The 13,844-nt window shown below is 41.4% G+C and overlaps 1 protein-coding gene across 9 annotated transcripts in view; it reads left to right on the forward strand.

Moving 5' to 3' along the window:
- The window catches only part of RAD9B (RAD9 checkpoint clamp component B), a 37,523-nt gene that overhangs the window by 876 nt on the left and 22,803 nt on the right, over positions 1-13,844 (forward strand). For 4 of the 9 annotated variants that reach the window (XM_009181714.4, XM_003907150.5, XM_009181716.4 and 1 more), the window contains exons 2-6: positions 1,322-1,392; positions 3,104-3,259; positions 3,764-3,878; positions 10,660-10,759; positions 12,833-12,939. In XM_009181714.4, the coding sequence (XP_009179978.1) occupies positions 1,322-1,392; positions 3,104-3,259; positions 3,764-3,878; positions 10,660-10,759; positions 12,833-12,939 (549 nt within the window). Of the gene's footprint in view, positions 1-175; positions 571-1,321; positions 1,393-3,103; positions 3,260-3,763; positions 3,879-10,659; positions 10,760-12,832; positions 12,940-13,844 lie in introns of all 9 variants that reach the window. The other 5 variants (XM_031650751.1, XM_031650750.1, XM_031650752.1 and 2 more) reach the window with 3 other exon arrangements.

The raw sequence follows: 13,844 nt of genomic DNA on the forward strand, positions 1-13,844 counted from the left end.
GGCAGATGTAATATGGGTGGTATCCGGGAAATAGGGTTGTACCATGGGGCCACAAACTCGGGAAGCTGAGGACTGCATGGGGAGGAGTTGAGATAAAAAAATAATGCTTGGACAGTAAAAGTATTTTTTGTGCCAAGAGAAAAGCATTAACCTGTTTGTTTTTTTTTTCCCCCAGATTCTACCATTTTTTAAAATGTTTGACCTTGGAAAAGTCACTAAATCTCTTTGGGGCTCGGTCTCTAAAACCGAAACGGGTGTAATGAGCACCTTCGTCACAGAGTTTGTTTGGAGTCAGTGAAATGGAAATGCATGTAAAGAGCCCAGTAATAGCTGGAATGTACAAAAACTATTAGTATTGTAAACCGCGCTTTCAAAATGGAAATTAGGCCGGGCGCCTTGGCTCACGCCTGTAATCCCAGCACTTTGGGAGGCCAAAGCGGGTGAATCACCTTAGGTCGGGAGTTCGAGACCATCCTGGCTAAGACGATGAAACCCCGTCTCTACTAAAAATACAAAAATTAGACGGGTACGGGGTAGGCTCCTGTAATCCCAGCTACTTGGAAGGCTGAGGTGAGAGGATCGATTGAGCCTGGGAGGTCGAGGCCTGCCGTGAGTTGAGCTCGCCTCACTGCACTCCAGCCTGGGTGTCAAGAGTGAGACTCTCTCAAAAAAAAAAAAAAAAAATGAACATTAACAGTGTCATACGGGATCAGACTAGTGTGTTTTCCCGCCCTAAATGTGTTTTGTGGTGGGGAAGTCTGGCTACCCTCAAACATCAGAGATGTATGTTGAATACCCCTGATTTCTCACTCATGACTTGTTGTGACTTCGATATCAAGCTATTATCAAGCTATTATAGATAACCTCTTCAGATTATCTTCTCCATGCACTGTTACCTCTCCATGCACTGTTACCTCTTCAGTGCACTGTAACCTCCATGCACTGTAACCTCTTCAGATTATCTTCTCCATGCACTGTTTTCACAGTTTTTGGGGGAGTCAAATACATTTATTTAAATCAACTTGTAAAATATATTAGTATGGAAACTGGTTTGCCACAGTAGCTCCATGTAACACTGTAAACATATAGAAGGATGAATTTCGGTCAGTTTTATCATTTCACATACTACAAATTTATTGAGCCCTTTCTATGTGTCTGGCATTTTGCCAAGGGTATACTGTATAAAAGTAATATAGCATTAGTCTATAAGATACTGTTCTTTTTGAATTTCTCCAGTCCTCTGAATGCTGAACTAGTCTTGTGATTTGTTTTCATTGTTAGAGGGAAAGAATATAAGCATCACCTTTCTTTTTCTCCATAGTATTTGGGAAAGCAGTTCAAGCTCTATCACGAATTAGTGACGAGCTCTGGCTAGACCCATCTAAAAAAGGTGTAAGTAAGAAAGTTAATAGATCATGTATTAAGGCAAGAGGAGGTGTTTAAAGATCCCAGTCCAGATTGAATGTTAACTGGGAAATCCAGAAGTTGTAATTATCCCTTTCACTGTTTATCTTTATTTTACATATCCGAATATACTTAGAGCATAGTAAAGTTGAAAATATGTGGATAAGCTTGATTAATTTAAACTGGAAGTCACAAGCTGGTAGTCAAGAGACTGGCTACGGTCTGCAGGAATGTTTGTTGGCCTGTACTGTTTTTGTTTTTGTTTTTTTTTAATTTGAAATAATTTCCAACATTTAAAAATTGAGGCCGGGCGCAGTGGCTCACGCCTGTAATCTCAGCACTTTGGGAGGCCGAGGTGGGTGGATTACCTGAGGTCAGGAGTTCGAGACTAGCCTAGCCCACATGGTGAAACTCCGTCTCTACTAAAAATATAAAAATTAGCCTGGCATGGTGGTGGGCACCTGTAATCCCAGATACTCGGGAGGCTGAGGTGGGAGAATTGCTTGAACCCAGCAGATGGAGGTTGCAGTGAGTGAACTGACATGGTGCCACTGCACTCCAGCCTGGGCAACAGAGTGAGACTCTGTCCCCCCTCTCAAAAAAATGAGAGAGTCCAATTTTTCCTGCTTCTCATGAAAATTCAGAAGACCTGACAGTTTTGGGACTGCATTCATTCCCAAGTGGAAGTAGTTGGCTGAAACTGAATAATGGTTTCCTCCCTTAGACAAGGTGTGAGACCACCAATATGCTGTAACTCCCTTATGTATTGCCTTCTGCCATTTCACACATTAAGGTTAAGGCCCATGACTGGGTGTGGTAGTTCACAAATGTAATTCCAGCACTTTGGGAGGCCGAGATGGGAGGGTCACTTGAGCCCAAGAGTTCGAGACCAGCCTGAGCAACAAAGCAAGACCTTACCTGTCTCTACAAAAAATTTTTAAAAATTAGTCCGGTGAGGTGTTGTGTGCCTGTAGTCCCAGCTACTTGGGAGGCTGAGAGGAGGGAGGATTGGTTGAGGTCAGGTGTTTGGAGGCTGCAGTGGTACCATTGCACTCCAGCCTGGCCAACAGGCTATTTTTTTTTTTTTTTTTGAAAAAGTAAAAAAATTAAAAGAAAGTTAAGGCCACTGTAGGCATTTACTATTTTATGTTTTCAACATGCAAACTTTTAGATTTAACACGTATATGTATTCAATATAACAGATATACATATATGTATACACCTATATATACATATGTAGATATATATACATGTATGTACACCTATATATGTATATATAGGTGTATAATAAATGAACAGACTTGTCCTGAATGTCATTTAAACTATCAAGTATATAATATAGGTTATGTCCTGTATATATATAGGTGTACATGTATGTATATATATGCAAATTCAATACAGACTGTATAGGGCAGTCCATAATTAACATTCCATGTTCTTATTTGAACACATTTAACTGTGATGTTAAACATAATGAAATTTTCTGAATCAAGCTATTATTTAAAGAAAGTTTATTTTCTCCTAAATTTTTTTAAAATAAAAAAATAGAGGTGAGGTCTTGCTCTGTTGTCCAGGCTGGTCTCAGACTCCTGGCTTCAAGCCATCCTCCTGCCTTGGCTTCCCAAAGTGCTCGGATTACAGGTTCATGGGAGCCACCGTGCCCAACCTCTCCTAAATAGTTTTTATCTTATTTTTCTAGCTTGCTCTACGATGTGTGAATTCTTCTCGGTCAGCATATGGATGTGTCCTGTTCTCTCCTGTGTTTTTTCAACATTATCAATGGTCAGCTTTAGTGAAAATGAGTGAAAATGAACTTGACACAACACTGAATTTAAAATGCAAATTAGGAATGAAGGTAAATATAAGTGGCCCTGATTTTCTCTTATTCTGTAGAAATATTCATTATATAGGACATAATCTGTATTCTATACTTAATAGTTTAAATGGCATTCAGGACAAATCTGTTCATTATTACTATTATTTTTGAGACAGAGTCTCACTTTGTTACCTAGGCTGGAGTGCAGTCGTGCAATCTTGGCTCACTGCAACCTCCTCCTCCCAGTTTCAAGTGATTCTCATGCCTCAGCCTCCCGAGTAGCTGGGATTATAGGCTTGCACCACCATACCACGCTAATTTTTGTATTTTTAATAGAGATGAGGGTTTCGCCATGTTGGCCAGGCTGGTCTTGAACTCCTGACCTCAAGTGATCTGCCCACTTTGGCCTCCCAAAGTGCTAGGATTACAGGCGTGAGCCACCGCACCTGGCCAAGTCTGTTCATTTATGAATGCGTATACTTTTGTTTTTAAAATGAATCAACGGTGTTAAGTATGTATTTAATATGTATATTTCTGTTACAGTCAATTTTGCCCATCTTTAGATGTCTGAATTCCCTTGAAAGAAATATAGAGAAGTGCAAAATATTCACCAGATCTGACAAATGCAAAGTAGTTATTCAATTCTTCTACAGACATGGTAGGTATAATTAAAAGTGGTTTAAAATACTGTGTTTTTTTCTCAATAGTTTTCATGTTTCGAACATTGATATTTCATGTCAAGACTTCTCATTACATTATTGCTTAGAGTGTGTGTAGTTAAGTGGTAGGGCAGTTTGAAGTATTATCCTTTTTTTTTTTTTTTTTTTTTTCTTTTTGAGATGAGGTCTTGCTCAGTCGCCAAGGCTGGAGTACAGTGCTGCCACCTTAGCTCACTGCAACCTCCACTTCATGGGTTCAAGCAGTTCTCCCGCCTCAGCCTCCCAAGTAGCTGGGTTTACAGGGACCTGCCATCATGCCCAGCTAATTTTTGTATTTTTAGTAGAGACGAGGTTTCACCATGTTGGCCAGGGTGATCACGAACTCCTGGCCTCAGGTGATCTGCCTGCCTGCCTCAGCCTCCCAGAGTGCTAGGATTACAGGCGTGAGCCACTGCACCTGGCCTGAAGTATTATCTTCCCTGTCACTGTAGAAATATTGTAAGATGATTGGTATTTCTTTTTTTGAGTTGTCAGTGGCATAAGCTTTGCCTGCAGACAGCCTAATTTTTTCAAATATCTATATGAATTCAAACAGTTGGTTGTTCTAAAATTTACTAGCTGCTTGATTTTATATATATATATATATATATTTTTTTTTTTTTTAAATTTTGAGATGGAGTTTTGCTCCTGTTGCCCAGGCTAGAGTGCAATGGCACGATCTTGGCTCACTGTAACCTCCATCTCCCAGGTTCAAGCGATTCTCCTGCCTCAGCCTCCTGAGTAGGTAGGGTTACAGGCATGCTCTACCACACCTGGCTAATTTTGTATTTTTAGTAGAGACGAGGTTTTTTTTTTTTTTTTGAGACGGACTCTTGCTCTGTCGCCCAGGCTGGAGTGCAGTGGCGCGATCTCGGCTCACTGCAAGCTCCGCCTTCCGCGTTCATGCCATTCTCCTGCCTCAGCCTCCCGATTAGCTGGGACTACAGGCGCCTGCCACCATGCCCGGCTAATTTTTTGTATTTTTTAGTAGAGACAGGGTTTCACTGTGTTAGCCAGGATGGTCTCGATCTCCTGACCTTGTGATCCGCTCACCTCTGCCTCCCAGAGTGCTGGGATTACAGGCGTGAGCCACCGCGCCCAGCCAGAGACAAGGTTTTACCATGTTGGTAAGGCTCGTCTCAAACTCCTGACCTCAGCTGATCCGCCTGCCTCAACCTCCCAAAGTGCTGGGATTACAGGTGTAAGCCACTGCTCCTGGCCATATTTCTTAATTTAATCTTTTTTTTTTTTTTTTTTTTTTTTGAGACGGAATCTCGCTCTGCCACCCAGGCTGGAGTGCAGTGGCCAGATCTCAGCTCACTGCAAGCTCCGCCTCCCGGGTTCACGCCATTCTCCTGCCTCAGCCTCCCGAGTAGCTGGGACTACAGGCGCCAGCCACCTCGCCCGGCTAGTTTTTTGTATTTTTTAGTAGAGACGGGGTTTCACCGTGTCAGCCAGGATGGTCTCCATCTCCTGACCTCATGATCCGCCCGTCTCGGCCTCCCAAAGTGCTGGGATTACAGGCTTGAGCCACCGCGCCTGGCCTCTTAATTTAATCTTACATTTATTATAATACATTTTTATTTCAGCATTTATTTATAGTCTTTAAATTGTTTCCTATAAAATACTAATAATTTAACATTATTTTTTTCTTTTTTGAACTTCAGTTCATTTAATAGCAGAATGATTCAAAGAGCATAATTAAAAGCATAGCAAACCTTGACATCACAAAGATGCGGGTGTAAATTCTTCTCCACTTCTTATTAGCTTTGGGACTGTGCATAAGCTCTCTGAATCTTCATTCCTTACTGTGAAGTGGAGATGATCTTGCCTACCCACAAGTTACAGAGTGATTGTGAGGATGAAGTGAGATCACATATGTAAAGTACATACCGCAGTACCTGCCCCAGAGGAGTACTTGATAGTGACCGCTGTTACTATAATTATCCTCTTCCCTTATCTCCAACTAGATTTTAGACAACCAAGTATTCAGTTTCTGGAAGTATCTCTCAAGTAGCTTGAATCATGTCCAATAAGTATTTGTGATTGGTTAATTATTTAATAGTTTTTGTAGGGTAGTTATATGATACTATGCTTTAGGTTACAAGTAACAGAAATAAAAACAGATGGTCCAACTCAAACTAGCTTAAAAAATAAGAAGTATTGGCTCATATAAACAAGAAATTCAAAATTAGGTCACAGGCATTTTTTTTGTTTGTTTTTGTTCTTAATTTTTGTAGAGTCAGGGTCTCATCATGTTGCCCAGGCTGGTCTCAAACTCCTGGGCTCAAGCAATTCTCCTGCCTTGGCCTCCCAGAGTGCTGGAATTACAGGCATGAGCCATGGCCATGGTTTGATCCAGGGTGCAGCTTCTTTTCTTTTCTTTTCTTTTTTTTTTTTTAAACAAAGTCTCACTCTGTCACCCAGGATGGAGCAGAATGAAGTGCAGTGCAGTGGCGTGATCTTGGCTTACTACAGCCTTGACTTCCCAGACTCAGGTGATCCTCCTACTTCAGCCTCCTGAGTGGCTGGGATCACAGGAGTGTGCCACCATGCCTGGCTAATTTTTTTGTTTGTTTGTTTGTTTTTTTGGGACAGAGTCTCGCTCTGTTGCCTAGGCTGGAGTGCAGTGGCGCCATCTGGGCTCACTGCAAGCTCTGCCTCCCGGGTTCATGCCATTCTCCTGCCTCAGCCTCCAGAGTAGCTGGGACTACAGGCACCCAGTACCACGCCTGGCTAATTTTTTTGTATTTTTAGTAGAGATGGGGTTTCACCATGTTAGCCAGGATGGTCTCGATCTCCTGACCTCGTGATCTGCCCGCCTCGGCCTTCCAAAGTGCTGGAATTACAGGCATAAGTCACTATGCCCAGCCCTAATTTTTTATATTGTTTGTAGAGACACAGTTTCACCATGTTGCCCAGGCTGGTCTTGAACTCCTGGGCTCAAGCGGTCTGCTTGCCTCAGTCTCCCAAATTCTGGGATTACAGGAGTGAGCAAGTGCACCCACCACACCTGGCTAATTTTTTGTTTTCACACCTGGTTAATTTTTTTTAAAAATGTTAGTAGATACAAAGTCTCACTATGTTTCTGAAGCTGGTCTCAAACTCCTGAGCCAGGCAGTCCTCCTTCCTCAGCCTCCTAATGTGCTGGAATTACCAGTGTGAGTCATCATGCCCAGCCTGGGAAGGCAGTCTAAGAGGAAGGAACAGTGTGAAAAAATACAGGTTGAGGGTGTCTAGTGTGTGCTTATAAGAAAAAGGGAAGAAAGCAAGAAGCAAGAATGGAGCATTGGGGATGACGAAAAGACACTTCTCAGCTTGTACATCCTCAGCAATACCAATATTCACTTGATTCAAATATTTGTTATACAGGTATAAACACACTTATATATGCATAGGTTATTTCTAAAGAGCACCTAAGAAACTGGTAGCAGTAGTTGCTTCTGTGGAGGTTTTGGGGTGGCAGGAGTCAGGGATGGAGGGTGACTCACTTTCACTGTTCTTTTATATCTTTTGCATTTTGTCCTATGTGCATCTATTACCTATTCCACCAAAAGTAACTTGAAAATATTTTTTAAATAGGTAAAATATGTCATCTTTTGAGCTTTGTGTCTTGCCAAAACAGCAGTCACAGCGATCCCTTTAAAATAGGTCATATTATGTCAGTTCAGTGCTCAGAACTCTCCAGTAGCTCCCCATTTTACCCAGGGTAAAAGTCAAAGATCTCAGAATGGCCTATAAGGTCCTCCATGATTCAGAAGCCCTGGCATGTTTCCTCCTCAGAGTGTATGCCCTGCTGCCTTGCCTATTGTTTTAGTCATTAATTTTCTTGCTATCTATCTCCCCTCTGTAAAATGTTAGCCCTGTGAAGACAGATTTTTGTCTGATTTGTTCTCTGCTAGTTCCAGCTCCTAAAATAGTTCCTTATATGGTAGATCACACACAAAAAAAATTGTCACAAATTATCTGTAGCCCCTCCCTTCAATACCTGGAGTATGTTTTCTCATTTTGAATTTCGGCCGGCCTTAGATTTGCTTTGATACCAGTAGAATGCACTGTAAGTGGTATGTTTGAGTTCCAAGCTGAGTCCTGTCAGCTTCCACTGTTGCCCTAAGAACCTTTCCACCAGCATGAGAACAAGCATGGAATGGCTTTCTGGAGGATGAAAAAAACAGGTGACAGGCCTTAGCCGTTTCAGTTGTCCCAGTTGAGGCCCCAGACATGAAAGTGAGGCCATCCTAGCTACCCCGTAGGGATACTGTGAGGATCAGAGAGAATGTATGTAATATGTATGCGACAGTTCCTGGCACATAGGTTCATTCTCATTATTGCTACCTCTCCTCTTCCTTTAAAAGGAAAATAATTCAGCCTGGGCAACATGGAGAAACCCTGTCTCTACCAAAAATACAAAAATTAGCTGGGTGTGGTAGAGTGTGCCTGTAGTCCCAGCCACTAGGGAGGCTGAGATGGGAGGATCACTTGAGCCTGGGAGTTGGAGGTTGCGCTGAGTTGAGATCACACTGCAACAGTCGAGACCCTGTCAAAAAAAAAAAGAGAAAGGAGGAAGGAAGGAAGGGAGGGAGGGAGGGAGGGAGGGAAAAGAAGGGAAGGAAAAGAAAATAGAATAGAATTAACAAACCAGATGTTGAAATCTGTCAAAAGTCCTTTTCAGAAATACCAGTCCTGGGCCGGGCGCGGTGGCTCAAGCCTGTAATCCCAGCACTTTGGGAGGCCGAGACGGGCGGATCACGAGGTCAGGAGATCGAGACCATCCTGCCTAACACAGTGAAACCCCGTCTCTATTAAGAAATACAAAAAAACTAGCCGGGCGAGGTGGCGGGCGCCTGTAGTCCCAGCTACTCGGGAGACTGAGGCAGGAGAATGGCGTGAACCCGGGAGGCGGAGCTTGCAGTGAGCTGAGATCGGGCCACTGCACTCCAGCCTGGGCGGCAGAGCGAGACTCCGTCTCAAAAAAAAAAAAAAAAAAAAAAGAAATACCAGTCCTGGATGGAAGGTACTAAAAGAGAGTAATAGAGATATGATCTGTAGTCTGTAGTGATCTGCAATCACTATTTTACACACAATTTAAGAAACTACCTGTATTTTGGAGATTTCTCAAAAAACTAAAAATAGAACTACCATACGGTACAGCAGTCCCACTACTGAGTATTTATCCAAAGGAAAAATAAATAAATATATCAAAGAAATACCTACATCCCTGTGTTTATTGCAGCACCATTTATAATAGCAAAGCTATGGAATCAACCTAAGTGTCTATTAGTGGACTAATGGATAAAGAAAATGTAGTATATATATACAATTGAATACTATTTGGCCATAAAAATAATGAAATCTTGCCATTTGCAGCAATGTGGATGGAACTAGAGGTCATTATGTTAAGTGAAATGAGCCAGGCATAGAAAGACAAGTATTACATGTTCTCACAATGTGGACACTAAAAAAGTTATTCTCATGGAGGTAGAGAGTAGAATGGTAGATACCAGAGGCTGGGAATGGTGTGTGGGTGAGTATGAAGAGAGATTGGTTAGTGGGTACAAACATACAGTCAGGTAGAAGTAATGAGTTCTAATGTTGGGTAGCAGAGTAGGGTGACTATAAGTTAGCATCAGTGTATTCTGTGTTTCAACATAGCTAGGACAGAGGACTTAAAATGTTCTTAACACATAGAAATGGTAAATATTTGAGGTGATGCACACCCCAAATATCCTGGCTTGATAATTACACAGTCTATGCATGTAACCAAATATCTGTCACATGTACCCCATACATTTTTTCTTTTTTCTTTTTTTTTATTTTGAGACAGAGTCTCGCTGTGTTGCCAGGCTGGAGTGCAGTGGTGTGATCTCAGCTCACTGCAACTTCTGCCTCCCAGGTTCAAGTGATTCTCCTGCCTCAGCCTCCTGAATAGCTGGGATTACAGACACGTGCCACCACACCTGACTAGTTTTTTGTATTTTAGTAGAGATGGCGTTTCACCATGTTGGCCAGGATGGTCTCTATCTCCTGACCTCATGATCCACCCACCTCAGCCTCCCAAAGTGCTGGGATTACATGCGTGAGCCACCGCGACTGGCCCTTTTTGTTTTGTTTTGTTTTTCTTTTTGAGACAGAGCTGCACTCCACCCAGGCTGGAGTGTACAGTGGCATGATCTTGGCCCACGGCAACCTCCACCTCCCAGGTGCAAGCAATTCTTGTGCCTCAGCCTCCCAGGTAGCTGGGATTGCAGGCATGCACCACCATGCCTGACTGATTTTTGTATTTTTAGTAGAGACAGGGTTATGCCATGTTGACCAGGCTGGTTTTGAACTCCTGGCCTCAATTGATCCACCCGCCTTGGCCTCCCAAAGTGCTGGGATTACAGGCATGAACCAACGTGCCTGGCCACATGTACCCCATAAATATTTTAAAATACCATGTATCAATAAAAATATACTAACAACAACAAAAAAAAAAGGAGGAGGAGGAGGGAACTGCCTGTATTTCAAAGGAATTTGGGAACTCTCCTGCCTGATTGGTCAGAAGGTATGACATATTGCTAGGTGTCCACTAGGGAGCGATAAACACATTTAATTAAGGAATAGTGCTTCTCCAAGGTATATGCACTTGCCAGATGGTAGATGTTACTTTATTACTTTAATTCGGCTGTGAAACTTAAAGACTTCTTTAATTTGTTAATTTTGTACTTAAAGTTATTAAGAGATGGCTTTATTCTTTTTAAGGTATTAAAAGGACTCATAATATATGTTTTCAAGAAAGTCAGCCTTTGCAAGTTATTTTTGACAAGAATGTTTGTACTAATACACTAATGATTCAACCAAGGTAATGAGTTCTCTGTTGTCAATTTTTTTTCCCCTGAATACAGTATGATCATGGAGTGAAGAATCAGTGCCCTAGAGCTTTTCAGTCAGTAAATTTTTTTTTTTTGGATACGGAGTCTCCCTCTGTCGCCCAGGCTGCAGTTCAGTGGTGTGATCTCGGCTCATTGCAAGCTCCGCCTCCCAGGTTCACGCCAGTCTCCTGCCTTAGCCTCCTGAGTAGCTGGGACTACAGGCACCCGCCACCGCGCCCAGCTAATTTTTTTGTATTTTTAGTAGAGACAGGGTTTCACCATGTTAGCCAGGATGGTCTTGATCTCCTGACCTCGTGATCCACCTGCCTCGGCCCCTCAAAGTGCTAGGATTGCAGGCGTGATCCCACCACCACGCCCGGCCAGAACGTTTTTTTTTTTAAGCTAAAGTTTGACTTGGAGAAATCACCATACAGGGACAAGAGGAAACTTTGATAAAGATAATAGTGGATAATAACTAATGGTAGCAATAATAATTTAGCGACCCAAGAAAGTTCTAAAAACACCCCATCAGTGACTTTCTATATCAAGTTGCATTTATATGATTCCTTTCTGAATCTTAGAACACAGAACTTGAGGAAATTTTAACATTTTTTATGTGAAATGATTTTGGCCCTAAGTATTAACAGTTTTTTCCTCTAGATAGTGTGACATATTTGTCTTGAAATTTGAAAATTGGAACTTGTTATTTGAAAGTGCATCCAGTTTTCAGTTTAGCTGTAGCATTAAACATTAACATTACTTTGTGAGCCAAAATATATTTTATCCATATTGTTTTAAAATTATTATTATTATTATTGAGACAAAGTCTCCCTCTGTCACCCAGGCTGGAGTGCAGTGATGTGATCTTGGCTCACTGTAACCTCCACCTCCTGGGTTTAAACAATTCTTGTGCCTCAGCTTCCCGAGTAGCTGGGACTACAAGTGCGAGCCACCATGCCCGGCTAAATTTTGTATTTTTTGTAGAGACAGGGTTTCACCATGATGCTCAGGCTGATTGAGACAAAATTCTGAGTTCAAGTGATCCACCTGCCTTAGCCTCCCAAAGTACTGGGATTACAGGTGTGAGCTACCCCACCTGGTCCTTCCTTCCTTCATGTTGTCATTTTTTTGTATCAGATTATTTGGTATCTTCTATAACTGCCCCCACTTAGCACTGGAAAAGTTCCCAAATGAATTTTGTAGGTGTTCCTGACATTTTGATATCAAGAAACACTGCGAAACCAATGTCTAACATCAGATTAACACCAAGATTACATAAATTCTAAGAATTTTATTTTTATCTTAATAATACTTCAATGTCAAAAGGAGTGCAGAACTTCTAATACAATAATAAAAAGACAACCCAGCTATAAAAAATAAGTAAAGAATTTTAATAGTCATTTCTTCAAAGAAAATGGCAATAAGCACTTGAAAAGATGCCCAACATCATTAGTCATTAGGGAAATGCAAATCAAACAGTTTTCAATCTGTGAATTATGTCATATGGGAATTATATCTCAATAAAACTGTTTTGAAAAAAGGAGCCAGAATAAAAGGGCGTTTGGGATGTCAAGAGAAGCTTGAAAGCAATGGGTAACAGTCGAGGAAAGGAACAGAGGGAAAGAATATAGACAGCAGGCTGCCTAGAAACCTCTGCCCCCTCATCTAGGTCTCCAGCATAATTCACCTGAATTGTTTTTGAACAGCTTCACTTTGCAATGTCTCCCTTTACAGTATGAGCTGGGGCGTAAGTGACTGGGCATACAAAAACATAGAATTAAAGATATTTTATTCTGGAATTTTGTTTGTACTGCAGCGTTCATGTGTTTTATTAAGGATATATTTTGCTATTCTCTTGGCCTTCAAATGAAGTTATAATTTTAAAATAAGCTGGAAATATAGCAGCTTATGTATAAGAAAGAAGATAGGAGTTTGGGTAAATTTTTGTAAACCCAGGCCACGTAATTATTTATTTCCAGATTAGAGATTTGAGTCCCAGTTAATAAGTTATGTCTTTCTGTTTGTTTTTCAAATAATGTTATACTGTTGTTTACATTTTATAGATTGCTTGCTGATGCCATTGTTCTTTTTACATCAAGTCAAGAGGAAGTTACTCTTGCTGTTACTCCACTGAATTTTTGCCTCAAGAGTTCTAATGAGGAATCAATGGGTAAGGATTGTATCTGAAATGGTGTTTTGATGGGTTATTACTTTCTTTCTCTTGATTACTAACCATACTGCAAATATTAGTGGCATAATTTTATTCCTGTCTAAAAAGCAGTAAGATGTAGAAAGGTTGGAAAAAGTTTTAAGAGATCCAACAAGTTTAACACAATCAGCAATTAAAATATTTGGCTTTGAAATTCAGGTCATTTTAAAATTAGGAGAATGGGGCCAGGTGCTGTGGCTCCCGCCTGTAATCCTAGCACTTTGGGAGGCTGAGGTGGGTGGATTACCTGAGGTCAGGAGTTCAAGACCAGCCTGGCCAACATGGCGAAAACCAATCTCTACTAAAAATAAAAAAACTAGCTGGGCGTGGTGGCTCGGGCCTGTAATCCCAGCTATTCAGGAGGCTGAGGTGGGAGAATTGCTTGAATCTGGGAGGTGGAGGTTGCAATGAACCGAGATTGCACCACTGCACTCCATTGCCTGGGCGACAGAGACTCTGTCTCAAATAAAATAAAAAAGAAAATTTGCTAGGGTCTTTTGGCACAACAAGCTGTTTGAGACTCTCTGACCTTAGATAATATGTTTTTGGTGACAGCAGTAAGGAGAGGATACAAAGGAAAGAACTATTAAAGTGAAAAACCAGTAGAACCAGGGCTTAAGTTGGGTCACATGACTTTTGTAGTGTTTAGTTTGTGCCAGGTTCTGTGCTAAATAGTTTACATTTATGAAGTCATTTGATCTTCATAATAACTCTAAGATGTATGTAGGTACTATTATTATCCCCAGTACATATGAAGAAATTGAAAGTACATATAAAGCACATACGAAGCAGTTAGACAGTTTGGGAGGCTGAGGCAGGAGGATCACTTGAGGGGACTTACCAGCCTTGGCAACATAGTGACACCT

This window comes from Papio anubis, chromosome 9, assembly GCF_008728515.1.
Source record: "Papio anubis isolate 15944 chromosome 9, Panubis1.0, whole genome shotgun sequence".
In the NCBI taxonomy this organism is placed as follows: domain Eukaryota; kingdom Metazoa; phylum Chordata; class Mammalia; order Primates; family Cercopithecidae; genus Papio; species Papio anubis.